The 26,515-nt window shown below is 37.7% G+C and overlaps 1 protein-coding gene across 10 annotated transcripts in view; it reads left to right on the top strand.

The window, feature by feature from the left end:
- RALBP1 (ralA binding protein 1) overlaps window positions 1-26,515 on the top strand; it is a 67,143-nt gene that overhangs the window by 33,811 nt on the left and 6,817 nt on the right. For all 10 annotated transcript variants that reach the window (XM_069099641.1, XM_069099649.1, XM_069099646.1 and 7 more), the window contains 6 exons: window positions 6,211-6,507; window positions 14,268-14,711; window positions 18,223-18,572; window positions 19,273-19,434; window positions 21,910-22,041; window positions 23,712-23,819. In XM_069099641.1, coding sequence (XP_068955742.1) covers window positions 6,264-6,507; window positions 14,268-14,711; window positions 18,223-18,572; window positions 19,273-19,434; window positions 21,910-22,041; window positions 23,712-23,819 — 1,440 coding nt within the window. In that variant the 5' untranslated portion in view covers window positions 6,211-6,263. The remainder of the gene's footprint in view (window positions 1-6,210; window positions 6,508-14,267; window positions 14,712-18,222; window positions 18,573-19,272; window positions 19,435-21,909; window positions 22,042-23,711; window positions 23,820-26,515) is intronic.

The raw sequence follows: 26,515 nt of genomic DNA, 5'->3' as shown, positions 1-26,515 counted from the left end.
GTTTTGAAGTATAATGGAAGAGACCTGAGGAAACCTGAAATGTATGGATTCAGTCTTTTCAGTTAAGTAGGAGATAACTGAGAAAAAGGGATGGGGGTAGAATTGTGGGTAATGTGATAGGGAATTTTTTTTTCTTTTTGGAGGGCAATTGGGTAAGTGACTTGCCCAGGATCACACAGCTAGTTTTTGTGTTAAGTGTCTGAGGCCAGATTTGAACTCAGGTCCTCCTGACTCCAGGGCTGGTGCTCTATTCACTGCGCCGCCTAGCCGCCCCTGTGATAGAGAATTAAAAAAAAAAATTAGCATCCAAAAGAGAGGTCTAGCTTAGTATGTGAGACATTGAAGAACAAAAGCAATTCTTAGTTTCCTAAATGGTGATTTGAAAGAGAAAGTATTTCATAGCCATTTTAGTTATAAAACCTTTCAGATAGATTTCCTAGTGAGTTTTAAGGCTGTTATTTATTTTAAAACTGTACGTATTTTCTGCTAGTTGTAAAACTGTTAAAGCAAGCTATTGGCTTTTTGGCTGCCTTTTAAAGGTGCTATCAAGTTTAACAAACTGTCAACTTTATTGTTAAACTCATTTCAAACAGATTTTAATTGAGCCAATTGTTCTTCATTTTTCGCTCTCTATATTGCTTGTCCTTTTTTATGGATGGAAGATTCTTATTATGTACACTGATTAAAACTCAGGATGTAGACAGAAAAGGTTATTTCAGTAGCAGTGAAGCTCATTTCCTTGTAGAAATGGCAGTTTCATTTGTGGTTTTGACTTTTTGATCTGCTGTCTTGGGGTACTTTAATTAACTGCTACTATTAGCTATTGGTATGCCTTGTCTCATTTTGGTGCTGAAAGCACTCATTCTTTCTTATAACTTTAGAAAAGCACTCAGTTTATTTCTTGACTGCCACTTCCCCCCTCCCCTGAAAATTGAGAGTACTTATTTGAGTGGTTTGTAAACTGTTAAATCAATAGGAAATGGTGTGGAGTAACAAAAAAGAGCATTGGTTCTGGAGTTTAAGGACAATGGTTGAACTTCTTGCCTGACCCTGCCTGTGTGACCTTGGGCAATGCACTTAACTTGCCTGGACCACAGTTTCCCCATCTATAAAACGAGAGAGCTGGCAAGAAGAACAAAACCCATTAACAGATTTGTTCAGTCAAGCAAAACAAGTTCCTGCATTAACCACATCCAAAAAAAGAAAAAAAAAGTATTTAATAAATGCTTGCTCTCTTCCCTCGTTCCCACCTCCTCCCCCCAGAAATTTAAACTACACACGCACACACATGTGCACATGCACACACAGAGAGACAGAGACAGAATAGAAAGTAATTGGAGTGCCAGGGGAGCTACTAACAACTGAGGATATCAGGACAGGCCTTCTAATAGGAGCTGGGTACCTGAGCTCTTCTGTGAAAGAAGCTTAGGATTCTGTGAATCAGAGGGGCAGCAGTGGAGGGAAGAGGGAGAAGCCTATTCAAAGGTGTGGAGGTAGGAGATGGAACATTAACTGTTTTAGATAGTCTGTACAGTATTATTATTTTTGGTTGCTGACTTTTTACTTTTAAATTTTAAGGCCGTTATTCTGTCATATCTAGTTAAATGCCAGCTAGGAAAGATTTTTAAAGCTTAGAGGTACCCCCTGCGGACCAGTATAGACCAGCAAGCGAGCACATCTGTTTCTTCACTGTTCAATTCTAACCTTTAATTACTACAAATAAGCCTTTAGCTGTTCTTTTCTAGTTTCATTCTTTCCTTACCATTCTGTATTGCATAATGCCACTTAAATCTTTCTGAACCCTCTGCCCCTTTTCATTATGCCATTTTATTTAGAAATTGATAATGACTTGATTGTCTATCAGATCAAGTCTAAACACAGATAAAACACTTTCTGTTTAAATGTTTTATTCTCTTCCATTAGATTATAAACTATAAGCATAGTCTCTTTCATTTTAGTCTGTATCCTTAGCATTTAGCAAAGTGTAGCACCTGTATAAAATAGGTGCTTGTTAATAAATGATGAATTGGATGTAAATTTAAATTGATCCAGGAGATGTAGGGGAAGAAATATTGGGTAATGTGGCAAGTCCCTGGTTTTGCCCCTGGCTGTACTGCTTAAAAGCTTGTGGTTATAGATATGTCACTTGTCCTCTTAGAGATGCAGTTTTCTTACTGCCCTGGCTAACTCTCACAGATTTATTGTTAGGATCAAATGAGACCATCTATTTATTTCTATATAGCATTTAACAGTTTTCAAAGTTTTATTAATGTGCAAGAATATTATACAAGGTTAGGAGCAAACTTTGACATGGAAGGAAAAATTGGTTTGATTTAATATTAGTAGCAATTAATCCATTACATGAGCTGCTTACCGTTTTTGGGTAATTGCTGTGTAGCAGAAGTACAATGGCTAATGAAGTTCCAAAAGTGATTGTGTATATCATTACTTGACATATTAACTTAATTGTAAGTTATTCACTGTAACAATAAGCATTAATATGATGTCTTCCTAGTTTGTTGTTCAAATATGGTATGATAGTTGGTCCCCCAACTTTAAAAAAAAAAGGAACTTTGAAGAATGTAGCCAAGAATATTCCCGAATAGTGATTGTGATATTTTTTTCCCTTTTTTTTCTTTTTGGAGGGCAATTGGGGTTAAGTGACTTGCCCAAGGTCACACAGCTAGTAAGTGTTAAATGTCAGACTGGATTTGAACTCAGGTCCTCCTGACTCCAGGGCTGGTGCTCTATTCACTGTGCCACCTAGCCCCCTCTTCCCCCCTTTTTAAAATTTAAAACAATTTAGTGTTCTATTTTTTTATTTTGAGCATATATTTGGATTACAGTCACCAGAGAGACAAGGACAGAAAAAGTCACACCTATTATTAGATCATGCTTGCTTTACTCTTCCTAGTTTGGTGAGGAAATGCTAGGTCCTTTTCCACAAAAGGCAGCTCTATAATATGGACAAAGGCAAAGGGTTTTATAGGAAAAGCAGAAGTCTTTTTTTTTTTTTTAGCTTTTAAAAAATATTTATTTATTATTAGTTTTCAACATTCACTTTTATGAGATGTTGAGTTCTAAGTTTCTCCCCTCCCTCCTCTCCCCCTTCCCAAGACAGCATGCAATCTGATGTAGGCTATACACGTACATCTTAAACATACCGTGTTTCCCTGATAATAAGACCTATCCCGAAAATAAGCCCTCCCCTTACTGTGTAAGATTCCTCGAAAATAAGCCCTCCCCCGAAAATAAGCCCTATTGAGATTGCTACTGTAGTGAAGGTGATCCCCTGCGCCACACGCTACATTACGGTACCCTCTGTATGCACCGTCCCCCCTCCCCCTGGGTGAAACGCACACCGCGCTCCGAGCTGCATCCAAGTGAGCAGTGACTGCAGCAGTGAGCGTGTCATCCTGTTCTTCCCCAGTGATTTGCTTATTGAATAAAGGTACATTTTTTTGTTCACATTTACCTGTTTATTAAAATTGCTGTCAATGTTCATTAAAATAAGCCCTCCCCTAAAAATAAGCCCTCTGGTGTTTTTCTGTCCAAAAAATTTAATAAGACAGTGTCTTATTATCGGGGAAACACGGTAGTTCCACATTAGTCAGGTTGTGATAAAAGAATCAGAACAAAAGGGAAAAACTACAAGATAGAACAAAAAATAAAAACAAAAAAGAAAAAAATAGTATACTTCTATCTCCATTCAGATTCTGTAATTCTTTCTCTGGATGTGGACAGCATTTTCCATCATGAGTCTTTCGGACTTATCTTAGATCATTACAGTGCTGAGAAGAGCTAAGTCTATCAAAGTCGGTCATTGCACAATATAGCTGTTACTTTGTACCATGTTTTCCTGATTCTGCTCACTTCACTCAGCATCAGTTCATGTAAATCTTTCTAGGTTTTTCTGAAATGTGATATTTCTTTCAAGGAATTTACTTTCATTGAACGATCATCTTGTTGCCTGGAAGATTATGCTCAGTTTTGTTGGATAGTTAGTTGGTGGTTGGTTGTAGTCTAGGTTCTTTTGCCTTATGAAGTATATTCCAATCCCTCCAGTCTTTTAATGTAGAAGCTGCTAGGTCCCATGCTATCCTAACTGTAGTTTCATGTTTTTTGATTTGTTTCTTGCTTGCTGCCTTCAGTATTTTCTCCTTGATCTGATAGTTCTGGAATTTGGCTATGATTGGGGTTAAGTGAGTTGCCCAAGGGTCACATGGCTAGTAAGTGTTAAGTGTCTGAGGCCGGATTTGAACTCTGGTCCTGACTTCCAGGGCTGTTGCTCTATTCACTGCACCACCTAGCCACCCCATTCACTTGTTTTTCCAATGAGATATTTTACATTTTCTTCTAATTTTTCATTCTTTAGGTTTTGTTTGACTGATTCTCGATACCTCATTGAGTTATTAGGTTCAAATTGACTGATTCTAATTTTTAGCGAATTATTTTCCTCAATTAATTTTTGAAGTTCTTTTTCCATATGTTCAGATTTTGTTTTTAGGGAGTTCTTTTCTCCAGTTAGATTTTTTTTTTTAAGCAATTGGGGTTAAGTAACTTGCCCAAGGTTACACAGCCATTTTTTTTTTTGTGTGGGTGTTAAATATCTGAGGCCAGAACCGATCCTGGGTCCTCCCAGGGCTGGCACTTTTACTCACTGCGCCACCTAGCTGCTCCTCTCCAGTTAGATTTTTCACCTCTTTTTCAATTTCACAAGTTTTACTTTTTAAGGAACTGTTTTCTTCAGTAAATTTTTTTTTTCCATTTTGGCAAGGGTAATTTTAATCTTCTACCTCTCTAATTTGGCTTTTAGAATTCTTTTTGAGCTTTTCCAAGAATGCTTTCTGGGCTTGAGACCAGTTCATATTCCATGTTGAAGTTTCAGAGTTTGGTATAGAGTCAATGCTGCTCTCTTGTGAATTTGGCTCTTCTGGCTCACTGTAAAAGGATTCTATTGTTTTTGTTCTTGGAAATTGCTTCTTTCTCATTGTGATTGCCTATTTCCTGGCCTTTAAAGTGGATTTCTGCTTCTGGGGTATAGAGAGCTGGAGTGAGGGGTCTGGTTATTGGCTTTGTATGTTGTGTCCTCTGGGTGTCTAGACTGAGGCCAAGGCCAGGGCTTTCTGAGTTGCCTCAAGGTTACTCTGAAGTGCACAGTGTAAGGTGTAGGGGAGGGGTGGTCTGGCTGCTTCATGATTCCACCTCTCAGCCCCTAGGCTGAAACTCCGGCAGGCTCAGCTGCAGGTGGCCAGCAGTACCTGTGTCTGCTGGTTCCCCTGGTTGTGTGAAGGCACACCTGGGGTTCTGGTTGTTAGCGCTTTCTGGCTTCACCCCCCCTGGGGTTCAGGATCTCCTGCTCGTCAGCTGAAATGGGTCTTGTTGGGACATCTCTCACCCTTCAACTTAGCCTCGGCACAGCCACACCCAGGCCCTTCCTCTGTGACTCTGAAGCCTGCCTAGGGTTGGGCTATTTCAGGATTTTACCTTGTGGCATTATTCTCTGGATTTTCAGGGCATTAGGGAGAGAGTGGAATAGTGAGGGTTTGCTCCGCCATCTTGGCTATGGGGAGCTCAGGTATTTGATTTTTAAACATTCAGGTGGTGGGTTGGTAGAACCAGAATTAGCTGCTGCTGCCGCCTGTGCTTCCTCTTACCCACCTCCGAAAGATCCCGTCCTGTGGTGAAAGGTCTGGGACTTGCCCCTGCGGTGGGTGAATCAGCTTGCCCAGGCTTGCTCTGGTCAGGTCTCAGGTCTATGCTGGTGCAGCCACCATTCTGTGCTTCCCCTGCCCAGTCCCACATACGCACCATTCTGGACTGAAACTCTGCCACGCTCTGTCTCCCAGTGGATTCTGCCACTCTAAAATCCGTTCAGTTTCCCTTTTTAGAGGTTACTGAAGGAGTTCATGGAGGAGTTCAAGTGAGATCTTACTTTCACTCGGCCATCTTGGTTCCGCCCCCAAGGAGTTTACTTTCAAGAACACTTCTTTGAGGACTACAATTTTGAGAACATTATATTTGGATTCTTGGTAGACTGCTTAGATTCCACTACTTAATAATTCCTAGAGAAATGAAAAACATACACTTCATAGTAAAGAAATAGTGCAAAAAAAAAGGGGGAGACCTCTCATTTTAAGGAAGTGAGTAAATTGTACTCTTGAGTTTTTTTTATTTGGATTGGATATGAACTACCTTTTCCTTTTGCAGGTGTAATGGATAGGTAACAGAGAAGAATTTCACTTATTTGTCAAGGAGTCAAAATGACTGAGTGCTTCCTGCCTCCTACCAGCAGCCCCAGTGAGCACCGTAGGGTGGAGCATGGCAGTGGTCTTACTCGGACTCCCAGCTCTGAAGAGATCAGCCCTACCAAATTCCCTGGATTATACAGGACTGGTGAGCCGTCCCCTCCCCATGACAGCCTGCATGAGCCTCCAGATATAGTGTCTGAGGATGAAAAGGAACATGGAAAGAAAAAAGGAAAATTTAAGAAAAAGGAAAAAAGGAGTAAGTGGCATTTCGCTTTATGATTTGCATGTGATTTTCTGACACTTAATTTTTTTTCCAATTTGTTACTATCTTTTGAAAGTTGCTCTATACTAGAGCGTGTGCCTTATCCTACAAAAAAAAGCTTCCATCTTTTTGTATCTGAAAAATGTTACTATATAGTCAAAATGAAAATCATAATATTTCCATAAAGATATTTTAGTATTTACAGTTGAAAAGTTACTAACTGCTAAACTGTTCCTCTCTGAGGTGGGAGGGAGGAGGAGAGCAGAGTTTAGATACAGACCCCCCTTTGGTCTTCCTTGGACCTATGATCCCAAACTGAGACCTACCTGTTCCTGCCTGTTCCCTCCTGGTTCCACAGAATGGATCCTGGCTACCGGAGGATGCTTGGCCCCTGGTGAGCCCTCGGCCCTCCTCCCCAATGTGCACAGACCTCCCTGGCTCCCTGTCTTGCCCTATGCTAGATTTCCTCATTAGGGTCTGGTCTGTTTGGAGGAATTGTCTTGTTTTGGGTGGTCTTGGTGTAAAGCTTCCTGCCACCCTACCATCTTGGCTTATTTCCACTTAACCTTAGAAAGTTAGTTTCCTAATCTCCAAAATATGGATGATAATATTTGTTCTACCTACTTTACAGGATTATAGGTGGGAAATAGAGGACTTTAAGATGTGAAGTGAACAGAAAAGTCACAAACATTTTTTTTAATGTTTTTCAAAGTGCTTTATATATCTCATATGATCCAAACAAGAAATCTGGGAGGTATTTGCTATTATAAATTCAGATATTTTTAATAACTGTCTAATCTGCGCAGTAAGTGTCCATTATATACAAAGATCAAAGTGAAGCGGCTTGACCTGGAGGAGTCTGAGTTCTAGGATCAGACAGTCTGCACACAAGAGAGTCGTGCAAAGCAGTTTTCCAGGAAGAAAATACTGGTAACTTAGATCCAGAAAAATTAAGTGTGGGCTGTGATGCCTGAGCTGTGCTTTGAAGGAAATTAGGGATTCTAAGAGGCAGAAGTGAGGAGGGAGCACTTTTTGTACATAGGAGACAACTTTTATGCAAAGGCAGTGGAGGCTGAAGTTGGGAAGATGTGTCTGAAAACAGGAGCTTGGAGGCCAGTCTGACTGGAAGAGAGACAGACAGAGAGAGAGAGACAGACAGACAGACAGTCAGTAATAATGAAATAAAACTGGCAAGGTAGATTGAAGCTAGAAGGCTTTAACTCCAGATTGAGGATCTTGAATTTTATATTAAAGGAAACAGAGGGCCATTGAAGATGTTTTGAGTTGGTGGGGGGCGGGGTGGTAGTGACGTAAGTCTGGAGTAAATGGTATAATTTTTTACAAATTTCATTTATATAATCTCCTAACTTTTCTTTCTGTCTTCATTTTATGTTTTCTCTAATCCATGCTTAACACTGTTCCTGAGGAATCTTTCTAACTTGGGTCTGACCATATCACTTCCATATTTGAAAACCTTTAAAGGTTCCTAACTGCTTGCCAAATAAAATATAAACTGCTTTGATTCTAGCATTCAAGGCTTTCTTCATTTGTGTTTTAATCTAATATTCCAGCTTTGTTACCCCGTTACCCTTTATGTACTTTGTGTTGTAACCAAGTTGCACTATTGTTTAATTTGCTATTGTTTGCTCTTCCTTCATGTAGCACTTTTCAGACTTTATGTCTGTATCGGTTACTTTCCTATATTCCTGCTGGATGAAGTTCTCTTCTGTGATTGGACAATGCTCCCTAGCAGTTCTGCCTCTCCTTCATCACGAAGTGATTCCTGTCTTTTGATTGGTCAGTCCGTCCTGACCTTTCCTTTGTATTCCTTACATGGCACTTTGTGCTGTAGTCATTTTTATAAATCTCTTTATCTGTTCTATTGAGCATGAATTCATTGTCAGTAGGGACTGGGTCTTTTTTATGCTCAGAATCTAGCATATGGCCTTATATTTTGTAAGTACTTAATATTTATTGAAGTAGAAAAATAATCATTTGCACACAGGCCAAGTATGTACAGAGGTCTCTGGTTGGAAGAAAGAACATTGCTTTGGAGTCAGAAGACAAGGTTTAAATCTTAGCCCTGTGACCTGGTTGGTTCCATGACATTGATCAGTCAGGTCATTTGATCCACTGTGAAGCCTCAGTTTCCTTATTGGTAGCTGTAGCTTTGTGAATAATAACTTCTCTGACCTAGCTGCTAGGCTCATAGGATTTTTCTGAGAATTAAATTAATAGAGGTAAACCATAAAGTACTATACAAAATTTAAGCCATTATAATAATGCAACAATTTGTAATATTGCTTTACAGTTTACAGAACATTTTCCCATATGCCATGTGGGAATAACCATGTAAATAATAACCATGTGAAAGAAACTAGGACAAATGAGAAGATCCATATAGTTCAGAGTAGGAAATTAAAGTTCAAAGAGCTTTTTTTAAAAAAAAAATTATTTTTAGTTTTCAGCATTCATTTCCACAAGATTTTGAGTTACAAATTTTCTCCCCTACCCCAAGATGGCAAGCATACTGAATACCTGTTTACCCCAGTCTACCCTCTCTTATTTCCCCTCCATTCCCCCTTTACCTCCTTCCCCTTACTTTCTTGTAGGGCAAGATGGATTTCTATACCCCATTGCCTGTATATCTTATTTCCCAATTGCATATAAAAACATTTTTTTTTTTTTTAAGCAATCGGGGATAAGTAACTTGCTCAAGGTTACACGGCCAGTTATTTCTGGGTGTGGTGCTGAGTATCTGAGCCCGGATTTGATCCAGGTCATCCCAACACTGGAACCGGTGCTCTTACTCGCTGTGCTACCTGGCTGCCCCAAAAACAAAATTTTTTAACATTTGTTTTTAAAACTTTGAGTTTCAGATTTTCTCTCTCCTTTCCTCCTCACTCACCCCACTGGGAAGACAAGAAATTCAGTATAGGTTATATATGTGTAGTTATGCAAAACATTTCCATAGTAGTCATGTTGTGAAAGACTTTAACTCTATTTCCCTCCATCCTATCCTGTCCTCATTTATTCTATTTTCTCCTTTGACCCTGTCCCTTTTCAAGTGTTTGCATTTGATTACCCCTCCCCTAATCTACCCTCCCTTCTTATCATCCCCTTCTCTTATTCCCTTTCCCCTACTTTCCTGTAGGGTAAGATACCCAACTGAGTGAGCATGTTATTCCCCCCTTAAGCCAAATCCAGTGTGGAGTAAGGTTGACTTATTTTCTTTCACGTCCCTGCTCTTCCCCTCCATTGTGACAGCTTTCTCTTGCCACTTTTATGTGAGATAATTTACCCTATTCTATCTCTCCTTTTCTCCTCTCAATATATTCCTCTCTCACCCCTTAATTTTATTTTTTAGGTATCCCTTCAAAGAGGAGCTTTTTTTGTAGTGCTTTCTGTGTGTGAGACACTGTGCTAAGTTCTTTTTTACAATTATTATCTCATTTGATTCTTACAACAATCTTGGGAGGCAGGTGTTGTTATTATCTCCATTTTACAGATAAGGAAACTGAAGCAAACAGAATGAGTGACTTGCCCAGGGTCACTAGCTAGTAAGTGTCTAGGCAGGATTTGAACTCAGGTTTTTCTGACACCAGGTCTGGTGCTCTAACCACTGCATTACTGGCTGCCCTTAAATTTTCACAGGTTTATTTGAGTATTACAGATCTTATATGTCATGCTGACAGGTAGTTTCATGTGTTTAAAAACTCTGATCAAGGTAAACTGTCTGCCTTAAATAATTAGCTGTGAAAATAGAGAAGTAACCATATACTTTGCCAATTATTCTTTGATGTAGTGCTGTCCCAAAGTTTGTGTGTCTCTGTCTCTCTGTATTTAAATAGAACTGTAGAATGCTAGAGCTGGAATGGACCTTAGTGACTTTCTGGTCCAGACTCCTTGTTCTACAGTTGAGAACATAGAATCCCAGAGAGGCTGCTCACATGAGTTCATGGGAGTTCTTGACAGAACTAGAACTCAAGTCTTTCCCAGTCTCATACTTTTTCCCACTAATATCATACTACCTTTCCCTTCCACCCACTAAGAACTTCAGGCCCAACTCTGGCCCATAGGAAACTTTTAAAAAATTTATTAATTTTTAGTTTTCAACATTCACTTCTATAAGTTTTAAATTTTCTCCCCCTCCATCCTCCCTCCCTCCCCAAGAAGGTATGCAATCCAATATGGCTCCATACATACATTCTTATTAAACACATTTTCACATTAGCCATGTTGCAGAGAAGACTTAGAACAAATGGGAGAGACCATGAGAAAGAAAACAAAACATAACAGAAAAGAGTCTGCTTCGCTCTGCATTCCGACTCCATAGTTCTTTCTCCAGATGTGGATGGCATTTACCATCGAGTCCTTTGGAATTGTTTTAGGTCCTTGTATTGCTGAGAAGGGCTAAGTCTATCAAAATCAGTCCTCACACACTGGGGCTGTTACTGTCTACAATGTTCTCTTGGTTCTGCTCATTTCACTCAGCATCAGTTCATATAAATCTTTCTAGGTTTTTCTGAAATCTGCCATTCGTCATTTTTTCATTATTATTTTTTATTTTAAACAAAAAGTTTATTTAAGCAGCACGATGTTTGACTCGAAGGGAAAACTATCTAGGATCAATTTCTTGTGTCCTTTTTTTTTTCTTTTTACAGGGCAGTTGGGGTTAAGTGACTTACCCAAAGTCACATGGCAAGTTTTTGTGTTAAGTGTCTGAGGCTGGATTTGAACTCAGGTCCTCCTGACTCTAGGGCCGGTGCTGTCTTCATTGTGCCACCTAGCCACCCCTTAGGATCAATTTCTTTATAGTAATTTATCCCTACTGAGAGACAGAGATTGCCCTACATGTAACAGCTATGTACAAAAAAGTTAAAAAATCGTCCTTGGTTTTACAATGATAAAAGAAAAGCATTGAAATTATCCAATCAAACAAGGAATGCAAGGGTTTTTTTTTGTTGTTGTTAAACAGTGAGAGCAAAATAACTTACTGAAATATAACGATAAAAGTTGAATGAGCATGCCACTAATGGAGAAAAGGGATATTTTCACAGAGCCAGTTTGTTTTTCCCCTCCCCATCTCCATTTGATGTTGATCAAAACCTACCATTGGCCATTTAGTGAAAAACAAATATGCGTTATCTGTGCAAATACACCAGTTACTTTATGTACAATAAAGGAGTGGGGAAGAGAGAACACTACACTGCAGTGGTCATTGTGCATGTCTTGTTTTCCCTGGGAGCCCAGCTCTGGAGCAGAGTTGTAGATTCTCTTTGAGTAAGCGCCTCCTGTCTGCTGCTGGAATACATCAGTTGTGTCTTCACCCCCCATTTCCAGCTGTGCGGGTGTGTCTGTTTTGTTGATTGATTGCCCATCACATCGCAATCTACTCTGCCTCATGGACAAACCCTGTGGTTCACGATAGAGTTTCATTAGTTTATTCTAAGTGGTGTGTGCCTCCCAATCTTAAATCGCACCACCCAACTATCTTGCCCTGCCACCTTCAAATGAATGTGGTCGTTTTCAGTCTTGACTCCTTCCTTTGGCTTCTTGTCTGCCATGGCAAGTCCTCGGGTCTCCTCGACCGCTGCTGCACAAAAGAGGCACCAGGATGTTCCGCTGCAAGGAAATGGAGGGAGAGGCAGCAGCGGCAGGAGGATGTCCATCATTCCTTAGAGAACAATAGTATTCCATTACACTCATGTTCCACAACTTGTTCGGTCATTCCTCAATTGATGGCATCCCCTCAATTTAGGAAACTATCTTTTTGATAGTAATAGTATTTTTTTTTCCCAATTTCATGTAAAGAAAGTTTTCAACCTCCACTTTTATAAGATTCTGAGTTCCAAACTTTTTCCTCTCTGCCTGCCTTCCCTTCCCCACTCCTCAACCATAGGAAACTATTGAGAAGAATGAGAAATAGACTGTAGCAGTAGTCAAAAAACCATTCTGAGAGATACAGATTGGTGTGGTTAAGTGAAGCCAGCCTATACAAGTCTTGGCTTACCAAACAAACATCACCTATTGGTACAGATATAAGCTGAACTTGTCCCCTCCTCCCTCTCTGACTGAAGTCTGTCTGTCTGCATATATCTAAAATCTGAGCATCCCTCCTGATAATGCTATCCTAGATTTGATGGATACCCCTCTGATACTCAATAGTAAAAACTTCCTAGTTTGTAGTTATTAATAATAGTAATTAATAACAGCAATAAAATTAATGTTAATAATAGCAACTGTATATTAAATAAACTGTAATAAATAGTATTAATAATAGTAATAAGAGGCTAGAGAGAGCTGGGAAAAGCCTCTTTAAGTTTTAGGGTGTGAGTCTTCTGTTTTCAAAAAGGAGCCCCAGTGGAGGGTTTTAAATTGTTCAGGGCCAATGAAAATTAACACCATTAACTCTGTAGTCTTCAGGAAGCTTCTATTTGTTTCTGTGGTTGTGAAAATTTTAGGATGGAGGTTGCATAAGCTGGCAGAAAACAGGCTTTGACACTTGGGAGCAAATAGAGAAAAAGGAGAAAGTTGAGGATTATCTTGCATCTCAATTTTGGACACTTCAGAAGTCATCCGGAGAGTTGGCAGTTAGTTACCCTTTAAAAATCTTATCTTTCCAGTTTTTGATGTAACACCATTCAAACCCCCACATGCTCCCACTCCACCTGAATGAAATGTTGTGGGATAGAGGCATAAGGGCATATTGAACTTAGTCAGAAAACTTGAATTACACAGTTACTGACTAACAAGGGTCTCTAACTCTACACATGTAATGTTAATCAGACTTGAAGAGCCCTCAGAAGTTGAATTTGGAGATTTTATTGTTTCTTTTTTTCTGTTATTTGAGTGTTATATCAGTACTCATGCAGGTTTGGTCAAAAATATCATAAATGGTGGTAGAAGTTGGAAATCTCAAACCTTTTTTTTATTTGGCTAATAGTCAAAGTGTAAATAAGGTGAAAACTATTCCATCTTTTGTTAAATAGGAATCAAATACATTTATTGTCTTTAAATATGCTTTGCATAAAGTCAGCAGTATTTGATTTTTAATATAGATTTAGATGTTTTGGATTTAAAAAAAATTCCTGTAGCATTTTGGGAACCTAACTTGTCATGTTTCTTTTTATACATTTCTCCATTAGGTTCTTTTTAATTTTCCTGTTGGTGTGCCAGAGATAAATTCAGTTTAGGAAAAATAATAGATTCCAATAAAATAGGTCCATACCTTTTTTGCTTCCTAGTTCGTTCAATTATTTTCCCTTGCTTTTCTCTGCCCGTATATTTTCTTTTTAAAATACTTTTTAGGAGTGTTGCATATAATTGGTTCAAAATGATATTAGAAGAAATGACATGGAAGGACCCTTTGCTTTACAGAAAAGCTCAGTACAGTAACAATATGTAAAAGTGACAGTTTAAAAAGTGAAATTTACAGAGAACTTTTAAAGAACATGTGTGTTTTCCTCTAAAGGAATAGTCAGCCTTAATTGTCTAGCTGCATGTTGCCCTCTTGTGGCTAGAACATGTCAGTGCAAAACATTTTGTTTTCATGAAAGCAGAAACCAATTTTTAGTACTGATAGGTTTGAAAAGGGATTGTATTGACACTGTGGAAAAAGGCAGTGTCTAATCTCAGTGGCAAACTATATTCTGTCGTCTTTTTTTATAGCAAGAATATTTACTGTTTCTCAAATGGGCTGAAAATTTTAGACATAAAAGATGTAATGAAATGTCCCCTACTTTCTCTGACAGCTGAAGGCTATGCTGCCTTTCAGGAGGACAGCTCAGGAGATGAGGCAGAAAGTCCTTCCAAAATGAAGAGGTCCAAGGGAATACACGTCTTTAAGAAGCCCAGCTTTTCTAAAAAGAAGGAAAAGGATTTTAAAGTAAAAGAGAAACCCAAAGAAGAAAAGCACAAGGAAGAAAAACATAAAGAGAAGAAGTCAAAGGACTTGACAGCAGCTGATGTTGTTAAACAGTGGAAAGAAAAGAAGAAAAAGAAAAAGCCACCTCAGGAGCCAGAAACGCCTCAGATCGATGTTCCAAGTCTCAGACCCATTTTTGGGATACCTGTGGCCGAAGCAGCGGAGAGGACCATGATGTATGATGGCATCCGCTTGCCAGCAGTTTTCCGTGAATGTGTAGATTATGTAGAGAAGTGTGGCATGAAATGTGAAGGCATCTACAGAGTTTCAGGTATTGTGTCCCTAAAACTAACTAGCTGTGGTAAAAAAAAAATCTTCGTCAAAGGAAGAAACAGGATTAAATTTAGAAGATTTGTGGCTTTTGCTCTATTCTGAAGTTCATTTTCTTGATTTTCCAAATTGGAAAAATTTTATTTGGTATTTGGGCACTATATTTCTTGTACCATAGTTCTTTCCGTTAGTATAATTCACATTTGAGTTATTTATAGATAGGTTTGTATTGTGCCAGTTATATATTCTGCTGTGGCCCAGTGGCATAGAAAATGAGACAAAAAGTAGAATTTGTGGGCAGTGTCTCCTAATCTGGACCCTTCCATATACCCTCTTTCCTTCTTGCATCTCACCCTCATCCCCCTCCCCCAGCAGTGAGGCACTTGGACGTAGCAGTGATAGGAGAGCAGGGACAGCAGCTTGGCGGCAAAACCACCTAGTGGGAGAAAGGAGAAAAGCTATGTTTTCTAGAAGCCCCTGAGTTAAAAGACATATCTTGTCATCACCATCGAACAGGAGGAGCTGTATTTCCCCCAGGTAAGGGGCATAACATTTTGGTCTTAAAATTTTTAGGCCAAAACATTGAATAATACTTTCAGCCATGTGTAGTACTTACATGTACAGATGTGGTTTCCATTTGTCTAACAGAAATTTATTGTATCCGTTATGGAGGGCCTCCTATCATCCAAAATGTGTTGCTCTTAAAGAATATGCTATTATAGCTCAGTGTGAATCATGTATGGGGGCATGACTGATTGATATAATAGAATCTGTGCCCTCTATAACAAGTCAACTTGTCTTCTTTAAATGTTCATATTTAAATTCTTAATAGTGTATGATAAACTTCAGTTTTCACATGTATGCTAAAAAAGGCAATGTTCATTTCACACATTGGTTTGACAGTTCAGTTACTAAAATAATGATTTGAGGAGATGGGAAAGGCCAGGGAAAACCAGAAAATAACATATTCCTGAATTTTTTTTCATCTTCCAAACTCGTGTGAGAGTTTTGGCACTTCTGTTATAAAAATATTTGATTACTAGAGATAGGAAAATTGTTTCTTCATTTTCCAGAAAATAAAATTGAGATTTTGAATTTGGATTTGAAATCTTTGAAGTAAACTCTTTGATAACAATGTCAAAATAGTATTCAAAGAAGTTTGAAAGTTTGGCCTTTGTGAAAGTAAGAATTTGCTTTTCTAAAAATGTACAAATCATTAGACAACTGTGTAGCAAGCTGGTTGATTTGTGTGGCCTTGACTGGCATGTAACAGTCTCTGTACAGACTAAACAGCTTCTCCACTGTGAGTCTGAGTACTACAGAGCTTTTGTAAAGTACATTCTTTTGTCAGTGGCCTATTTTTGATGATAGAGCTCTCTGGGTATTCTCAGTGGTAGCAATCTTCATTCTTGTGTATGTGTGTAAAATCGTTAAGGTTAGCTGTTCCCCTGTAAATTGAAGGCTAAGCTGATTCTTTTATCAATTGAAATAGCTTTGTGGCCTGTTATGGAGTAGAGGCGTGTCATGTTTAACATAGCTCATATGATAAACATACGGTTTGTTTTCCTTTTTGGAAACTTCCAGCATAATTAATAAGTAAAGACATTGCTTTCTGTGTGCTGTGGTATGTTTGGTTTTTGTAGATTCAGTTGCAGTTCTGATTTAAAACTCATAAAATTTCATTTTGTACAGTTGAATCGAACTTCTGTATAGATAGCACATTAACATCTATCCATATTATGTTTCTCTATGGAATGCTTTATTTCCAATGTAAATTTTTTTAACAGGAAAACATTTTGGGGAAAAAAATTCAAGCTCTTAAAAAAAATCAAACTTTTATTAAATGACTATCCATACAGTGCACAATGTTATGGGCAGAAATTAGATAGGGCAAAGATTCTGTTACAGTGTGGATAAACTAATGTATCTACATGCATACTTTATAAGCACTGCTCCAAAACTAGAAATTCAAGACAGGCATCTGATTAGAAGTAGGTAAGAAGGAATGTTTAGTTACAAATTTATTTCCCCCAATAGAAAGTCTCAAATTAGGGTTCGTTTTGTTGCGTTGATATTATTGCATTTATTTTATCATTGCTGTAAACAGAAGTGTGATGAAGCCAATTATTTAGGTTTTTACCAAATATTAAGCAAATGCCAGTAATTCTAGGAATGCAATAGTTTTTCAACTTTGCGTTTGCACTTTTATAGTTATACATTTTTTCATTCATTTTTCATACTTTTTACCTCTAAATTTTGATAAAATTTAAAGCAGGAATGTCTCGCCAAATCTTATGTGATGGTTAGGTGTTACAATTAGCTTTATAAAACGAAAAAATTATTTTATGTCAGAGTGCTTACAGAATTACAGAATATTTTCCCTTGAATAAGATGAACCAAATACAAATATTATGTTATATATAGCATCTTGAAAGTTAAAGATTCCTAACATCTCTAAACCAAAAATATATCTTCCTCCATTTTTATTTTTTCCTAGACAGGTGTAACCTCTTGTAAGAAATATCTGTTAGGGGCGGCCAGGTAGCACAGTGAGTAAGAGCACCGGCTCCAGTTGTTGAGAACACCTGGAGATCGAATCCCGGGCTCAGACACTTAGCACCTACCCAGAAACACCTGGCTGTGTAACCTTGAGCAAGTTACTTAACCCCAATTGCTTAAAAAAAAAAAATTTGTTAAAAACCTTACCTAAAATGTCTTTAAATATTTTCCTTTAAATCACAAAAAGATGCATTCCATAAGGCTGGTTTTTGAAATGTTATCTTTTTTTCAAATTTTAATTATTTGACTTTCTAAAACTTTTCAGAAATGCATCTCTATACATTTACACATGCCACATTCTGTTACTTCTATTTATTTGGTGGGTTTTTTGGTAAACTTTTGATCTTTTTTTAAGTGAATGGGGAAAACATTGGATTATAAACATTTTCGCTAATGATCCTCGCTCTTAACAGTGGTGTAGGTATATTTCATTAGGGGAATGAATTTTAGAGCCTGGAGTGATACCTGTGTCTTTTATTTTTATCAGTTGTTTCTTTTATTTTTACTAGAATTATTACCTATTGACTGGTTTGGGTTTTAAATCTTACTTTATGAATGAAGGTCCCTTCCATTAAGAAAGATCCTGAGTTGTTGGCCCCATAAATATTACCATACCTTGGCTTGGATTTTTTAGGTATCAGTAAAGACACTAGTATGTATAACTAAATGGTAAGGCTTATAATTGTCAGCTTCTGACTGAATATAAGCATGTAAGGCAAGATTTAATATTTTGTTTGAAGGTAAGTCACCAAGTTGGTGATCCTTTATGCAAGTAAACAATTTAGTAGCAGATAGTTTATTGCGGTCTGGTTGGTTGGAGTTGGTTTAACCTGGCAGGAATGGGAAGAGTTGTGTAGTAAAGAAGAAAGCTCACAAATCGGTTTATTTCGTCTACTTGAGTGTGTTTGATTACTTTTTTTGGTGTTCTCTTTTTAAAATCCCTATATTTTAAGGAATAAAATCAAAGGTTGATGAGCTAAAAGCAGCCTATGACCGAGAAGAATCTCCAAACTTGGAAGAATACGAACCTAATACTGTAGCCAGTTTGCTGAAGCAGTATTTGCGAGACCTTCCTGAAAACTTGCTTACCAAAGAGCTTTTGCCCAGATTTGAAGAGGCTTGTGGAAGGAACACAGAGGGTGAGAAAGTGCAGGAATTCCAGCGCTTGTTGAAAGAGTTGCCAGAGTGTAACTATCTTCTGATTTCCTGGCTGATTGTGCACATGGACCATGTTATATCAAAGGAATTGGAAACAAAAATGAACATACAGAATATTTCTATAGTGCTCAGCCCTACCGTTCAGGTACTTGGTCTTTTCCAAACAAAATTTGTTTTGATCACATGAAATGAAATGTCAGGGGAGCTTAGACCTAGCCTTCTGTTAGTGTGCCTGCATAAGAAGCAGTAAGAGTAAAATGAGTATTGTGTTACATATATAAGTGTTTTACTAGGTTCACAACACAATCTCTGGGCAATCGGCTAGTTGGACATACTTAGCCTTCAGTATAATTATGTGATTTGAATATTGCAGAAACTTTGGTATGAAACTATAAATTACATCACAATGACAGTGAGCTATTATTAAGAAGGAGGAGACCATGATACATCTTTTAAAGTTTTTAATTTATCTCATCAAACATTACCTAATTACATAAATAAAAATCCCTTAAAATATTGTTCCCAGGGCTATTTTGTTGTGTAAGAAGGATGTCAAAGGACCTTGCTAGGAATTGGTTTAGTCATGCTTTGACCTTAACATTATTTGCAGTTTTGTAGGTAAAGATGACTTATTTTTTGTTATAGGTAATTAATGACTGTCCACTGACATTCAAATGAAGTTTTTTAGCCCTTAAATAATGAAAAAATAAATTGCCCTGTAAAGGGGATTTTCATTCAGGTGTGGGTTGAACTAGATCTCTGAGAGCTCTAAGATTGTCTATTCAAGCAATGCTAAGGAAAGTTGCAATTATAAAAACTGTTTGGAAATTTTTTTCTCTTTATAGATAAGTAACCGTGTCCTGTATGTGTTTTTTACACATGTGCAAGAGCTCTTTGGGAGTGTAATCCTAAAACAAGTGACTAAACCCCTTCGATGGTCTAACATGGCCACTATGCCAACACTGCCAGAAACACAGGAAAGCATCAAGGAAGAAATCAGGAGACAGGTTTGCACCTGTATATATTACATACATAAAATTTCTTTTAGTCCAGTGAATTAAGTAACATTTGGCCTCCTAGATCAAGCCTTCGATGTGATTATTTAAGTGCTCACTGCCATGTAGGAGATCAGAAAGAGTTTCTAATTTGTTGCTGTATCCAGCACTGGGCACAAGAATGTTCCATGTCTTCACTGAATTGTATTTCTGGCATGTGTCTAGTGCTGTATTGTGGATGTTCTTTTGACTGATGGGATCTGTTTCTTCAAGGACAACTTTAAAAGCTGACACTTGGAATTAGTTCATCTGGTTTCCTCATTATTCAGTTCAAGAATGATTTGTATTTGTAAACTTAGTATAGTTACAAAAAAAATTAAATTATAACAGCACAACGGTATAAATAGTCCCTTGGCATTTGAAAATCGGCAGACAGTAACACATAAGGGGTTTTGTAGAGTTTTTATGACATAGAGAACTCACCTTAGCACAAATAAATATCTGTGTCATGGAAAATGGAATTTTTTCACTTTAACATTAAAAATTTGTCAACATTGTGCATCCTTGCATGTTGTGGTTTAGGCAAATACTTTGCCTTTTGCTATTCTCTCACCTCTGAGGTTGTGCCATTTAGAAGTTTCTCTAATAATGTAGATGATGAAACTTAAGTTTACAATTATAGATGACACATGAAGAATAACTGTTACTAGCACAGTTTGATTCAGAGATTGACAGTTTGGCATTGTGAACTATTGAGGATCTGTGAAAGATGACACATATTTGAGGTAACAGGCACCCCCCCCAGCAATCAGGATTAAGTAACTTGCCAGGGTCACACAGCTAGTAAATGTCTGAGCTGGATTTGAACTCAGGTCTTCCTCACTCCAGGGCCAGTGCTTTCTATCCACTGTGCTGCCTAGCTGCCCCTGAGGTAACAGTTTTGGAAATGACTTCTCAGAAAAAACAACAGCCAGGAAATAGTGAACAAAAAGCAGAGTCTAGAGTTGAAAATGATATCTTATTTTACTTTAATTTTTTTCAAATAGTTATCATTCAGAAGACTTGAACCCTAGTCCCAGCTTGTTTGCCATAGTTTGATAATTATGAAAATGAGTTGGGGTGCCCAGGTAGCACAGCGAGTAAGAGCACTGGTCCCAATGTCAGGATGACCTGGGGATCAAATCCGGGCTCAGACACTTAGCACCACACCTAGAAATAACTGGCTGTGTAACCTTGAGCAAGTTACTTAACCCCAATTGCTTATTAAAAAAAAAAAGAAAAGAAAATGAGTGGAGGTATGAAATTTTTTTTTTTAAACTCACAAAGATTAACAATTTTAAATGGGAAGAAGTTAGTTTAAGGGTTATCTTAAAGGTCTTCAGATATAGGTAAGTCAGTTATTTAACTTTTCTGTTTCTTTTGAGAACAGATTAAGAAAAGATGTACTTAACTAATGTATAGGAATTTAGGTTAGTAATAAAAAGTGTTTTAATGTTCTGAACAGTAAGGATTAAAAGTAGTTGAGATATTCATCCAAAAGGCAAAGGAATGAATTACATCAGAGGTTCTTAACATGGGGTCTCTGAACTTGGCAAAAATGTTTTGACAACTATTTTTCAATATAGTTGGTTTCTTTCATAATCCTATATAGAGTTAAAAACATTACTTTTAGAAGGCCCATTGTCTTCACCAGACTTCCATAACAAAAAAGGTTAAAAATCCCTGGACAACATGATAGTCCCTACAAGCCCTTTTAACCTTTGTGATTTCATTATTAGAGGATTACCTTATAATAAACTTTTTAAGGAGGGAGAATCCTTGCGATATTCCCTGAAATATTTTCAATGGGATAACTGCTGTTTTATTGTTTTGTTATTAGGGCAATAGATTTTGTTTACCTGCAGCAGATTTTGAAATCATAGGCTTGCGTCTCCTACCCACCCATAATGCTCTCGGGGTTATTTGCCCCATCAGTTGGACAGTGCTCAGGGAATGGAAGCAAAATAGTAACAAATCCTAAGCAAAACAAATAGAAAGTAATTCTCAGTCAACATTTTCAGTGTAGTATTGCCTTGCCCATTAGGGCAGATAATTAAGCTGATTACATTATTTAGAAGTGGCACGTAATTTTTTTCCCCTTTTTCATGGGGGGAAGGTAGGGCAGTTGGGGTTAAGTGACTTGCCCAAGGTCACACAGCTAGTTTTGTCTTAAGTGTCTGAGGCCGCATTTGAACTTAGGTCCTCCTGACTCCAGGGCTGGTGCTCTATTCACTGCACCACCTAGCTGCCCCGTACATAAATTAAAAATAATTTTTAAAAAATATTATGGAGTAAAACAAGCATTTCCATAACATATTACAACAAAAAAGACAATTATACATGAAATTGCAAATCTACTTGCATGTGATATTTTAAAGTTGGAAAAGGCGTGGCATTTATTTCAGTGGTAAGCAGTTACAAACGATGTTGCTTGTGATATTTTTTTAGGAGTTTCTTTTGAACTGTCTACATCGAGATTTACAGGCAGGAATAAAAGATTTATCCAAGGAAGAAAGGTTATGGGAGGTGCAAAGAATTTTAACAGCCCTCAAAAGGAAATTGAGAGAAGCCAAAAGACAAGTAAGTAATTATATTATTCTACGTGCTATGTTTATAATTTATTACCTCCAGTATGTATATGACTGGGAGTCTTTTGTACTCTAGCTAAGTGTTTGTTTTATATTAAGTTGGATTTCTTGAAATTCAGTCACTTGCTTTAGTAAAATTGCCAAGTTAAATTTGTTGATATTGAAATTTAAAACTAATTATTCATTTTTCTTAGCTTGTTTTCCTAAATACTTTTTCCAAACTTGACTAATTTTTAAAAGGCCCAACTTAAGTATGTTGTGTCGTTACCTAGTCTGTGACATCTGTAAACAGAGTTCTGTGAAAGCTTAGAAGTAAATCAGATGGGGGCATTAATTAGGGGGTTGCTGAAGTCTCATGAACTTTGGAATGAATTAGGGCTTTAGGATCTGAGAAGAACAGGTGGGACAGAAGAGAGTGGTAGACTGAGACAGTGAAAAGTAGAGGGAATCTTATTTTTGAGTTTGTTTTTTTTAATTAAATGAGTATTGGTATCCAGCCAGCTTCTAATAACTAGGAACCAGGCAATTTGATTGCCTTCAAATGAAAGTTTAGTTCTTGCATTTGTCATACCTGGTGAAACCTAAAACCCTATTAACTCTCCTGAATCTCACCTGTAGATCAAAATATTTTCCAAGGAGTCTTAGAGCTGAGGACTGTTTGTTGGGTTAGTTTGTGTAGTGTTAAAAAAAAAAAACAAATAAAATTCTTCAGGTATAGAGAAGTTAGGGATTTGTGTTTGGGTAAGGGGTCAGTTTTATTTTTCATTTTCTTTCAGAAGGGAAACTGATCTGTGAGTATGTTGCCCCCTTCTCTCCCTACCCCAACAGAAGCACTTTGGGAAGGATGTCAGTACAATCCTTCAGAATCTTGATTGCTTTGTATTTTCTTTCTTTATTCTCACTGACAAATCCTCATTTTCTTAGGCTTTTTGCTTCCCTTTGCCCGTTTTCTCTGTCCTTTCTTCCCCTTTAAACATGAAGTTGGAACTGGTCTCCAGTAACAAACCAAGCCATTCCATTGGTAGATTTTAAACTATGAGTCATATGAAACTCATGCTCCTTGTTGCCAACTATAGGCCCCTGGTCTTTGGATACAAAGAGGTGACCAAATAGATAATGATTTTCCTGCATTCCTCTCCAAGAACTGAAATCTGAACAAATTTTCTTATCAGTTTTTACCTAAACTGGAGATAACTAGGGTCAACATAGAAAAGGTTAAACTGACTCTTCCCAGTTATTCTCTGGTATTTTTCTGGACCATTTGAGGGGGAGGTAAGAAGGCCATGCATGCCTTCTGGGTTCTGTTATGTAGATCTCAGGCATTAGGATTCCATGTTGGAAGTGTAGTAGCCTTTCACTCAGAATGTAAGGCAAGTGACTTTGTGGTCTGTGTGCCAAAGATAGAAGAAGTAAGCATTTATTTTATAGAATGCTTTATCTCCTCAAAATACTTTTTTGGGTATAAGCAAATGGTGTGTGTCATAAAAATGGAGAAATTATTTTCTTGCCTGCCATTATTTTTAAATTCTAGAAAAGGAAACAGAAGGCTAATCTTCCAGAAGAAATGTTTTAGAAAAATGTGAATGAGTCTTGTGTAGCTCTCTGAAAGCTGCTGTGTGTATGAAAGTGTTCTTTTAATCAGTCACCTGTCTGGTTTGACAGGAGTGTGAAACCAAGATTGCTCAAGAGATTGCCAGCCTTTCAAAAGAGGATGTTTCCAAAGAAGAAATGAATGAAAATGAAGAGGTTATAAATATTTTACTTGCCCAGGTACTACATTTTAGTCTCTAATATTTTCCTAGGTAATTTTCCTTTTTCTGTGTCAAAAGAAAATTCAGTTACATATGTGTGTGGTGTGTGTGGGGGGGGGCATTGAGGAGAATGGAGTGACTAGATTAGTAATAGAGGATAGTGGTAAGCAGTTTTTAAGGGATTTTTTTTTTTTTAAATAAAGTGAAGTGACTAGGGGCGGCCAGGTGGCTCAGCGAGTGAGAGCACCTGCTCCAGTGTCGGGATCACCTGGGGATCGAACCCTGGCTCAGACACTTAGCACCCACCCAGAAACACCTGGCCGTGTAACCTTGAGCAAGTGACTTAACCCCGATTGCTTTAAAAAAAAAATAAAGTGAAGTGACTAAAGCATTGGTTTTCAAAGCGTGACCCATAGAGGTCACCCTCCATGGTAGACCATGGTCTGATATAACCAAAATTACCATAAAATAAGATGTTTTTGTAGATACGGATCAGTCATTTACCTTTTTTTGTTGTAAAATAAAAAAACAAATATCACAGAATATTTCATAAGAATTAGGGCTAAGGCCCTTCTTCCCATTACAGTGAAGTTTTAGTTTGCCCCTGTAGGGTGGATCAGGCCATCCTATCTGCAGCTGGGTCCCAGTGAAGTACTCCTTTGCTGGGAAAAGATGCAAGCACCATGCATTTACAGTTAGGGTTTGCTTTGTCCAGGTGTATAGGGTGTTAACAGAGGAGGATCTTTCAAACTCTTGAGATGATGATATTCTTTACCCCACAGTTACAGTGTGTAACATAGTTTGGAAGGGATTGGCATTGCTATTTAGCTTAAATCATACAGTATTTTTGTGATTGCATAGTTACATGTTCATAACTTTGTTTTCTAAAAGGTTAAAAAGAAATCTTGAATTATAAGGTTTGTTTTTTTTTTTTGATAGAAATTAGACCGGAGATTAAGTCCCAGTATCTCTTGAAGAGTTTAATAGGACAGTGTCCCCTACATGAAAATCACAAAGAAAAGATGTTTATTTGGAACTAATTATTTCAATTACTGTGTTGACTGGATGGAAACCAGCCACCTCACATTTCCTAATCACCCTGGTTTTTATTTGGTAGAAATGAAAAGTGACACTTTTATGGAATATATATAAAGCTTATTTTATCTGTGGGGCATCGAGGTGTAATACTATGTGAAACACCATCCATTTAACATGCTCTTTATAATCTTTGAGTCATAATCTTGCTAATTCATAGCAGAAGTTCTTATTTCCTAGAATTTGTAGAAATTTCAAATAGTACAATATTTGAAAAGATTTTGAGATCTGTGAACATGTCTCCAATGACTGGGTTTCAGTGCATAGAAAAAATTATATAGGTAATGAAAAACTGCTCAGCATGAAGCATCATTTAGTACACTTGAATAATATTGAACACTGGTATCAAGACCTTTTTACCCATCTGGAGTCTGCTCAGGGAGATGTTTACAGGTAATTCCCACTCTCAGAGGACGTCTTGGTAAAATGTGCCATAAGTCTAAACAGCACACACAGGTTATCTCTCTCCTTCCCATCTTTGTTTTTCAAACCCATACAGTTTATCATATGGGAAAAGTTCAACAGCAACCTTTTTAATTTAGTCATTTTTCTGCATAAACCAGATGAATGACATTAGACCATAGAGGCCAACGTCTTAAAGTATTTTGCTTTTGTTATTAAGCATAGTAATAAGCATTATCTGTTAGAGTTGTAGACTTTGGGCTTGAAACTTTTTTTTTTTTTTGCTTTTTGGAGGGCAGTTGGGGTTAAGTGACTTGCCCAGGGTCACATGACTAGTTTTTGTGTTAAGTGTCTGAGGCTGGATTTGAACTCAGGTCCTCCTGACTCTGGGGCTGGTGCTCTACTCACTGTGCCACCTAGCCGCCCCTTGAAACTAATTTTAAATATTTGATTTTTATGTTTTAAAATTTGATTATTAATTGAAAGTGAATAGGGGCAGCCAGGTTACTCACGAGCACCGGCTCCAGTGTCGGGATGACCTGGGAATCGAATCCCGGGCTCAGACACTTAGCACCCACCCAGAAACACCTGGCCGTGTAACCTTGAGCAAGTTGCTTAACCCTGATTGCTTAAAAAAAAAAGTGAATCTACTGTCTATTCTGAATTTGTTATAGTCCATATTAATCCATTCTGAAGATTCCCAAGAAACTAGGAAGGAATGAAGCTTCGATCTGCAAATTTGTTGTGGCCTTACAAAACTCCATCATTAGGATGCCTAAGCCATAAGCAGCAAGTCAGTGGGGATCCTTCTCCATCATCTCTGGAAACCTTCTGGTGTTGCTTAGGAGGAAATCGTTCCTGTTTTTTCTGATTCATACTCTGGGTGTTTTATGTTATTCCATTCATGTGCTGAGGGGAGGAGAGAATCGAACTATCACGCCAGCTAAAGTGTCTTTATCTAATTTTTATGTCTCTCCAGAGTTGGAAGTGTTTCGTGTCTGCCTGCTTCTTTCTTTTGTCTTCTATATTATAGAAGCTTTAGGATGGGTACATGGGGGCTAGTGCTCTGTTCTGTAGGTGTAGCCAGATTTAAAAATAGCTATATAATTACTATAAAACATACTTTGGAAATGGACATTTGGAGTTACAATTAAGTTTTTCTGAAACTAGGTTCTGACATTTTTGAGGAATAATGTAAGAGAGGGAATTTAGATTATA

Source organism: Petaurus breviceps, unplaced genomic scaffold, assembly GCF_028583685.1.
Source record: "Petaurus breviceps papuanus isolate PSGF00001 unplaced genomic scaffold, PetGlider_PUasm1.0 38, whole genome shotgun sequence".
Lineage (NCBI taxonomy): Eukaryota > Metazoa > Chordata > Mammalia > Diprotodontia > Petauridae > Petaurus > Petaurus breviceps.
Note: the sequence above shows the minus strand (reverse complement) of the source record. Positions and strands in the feature narration are given on the sequence as shown.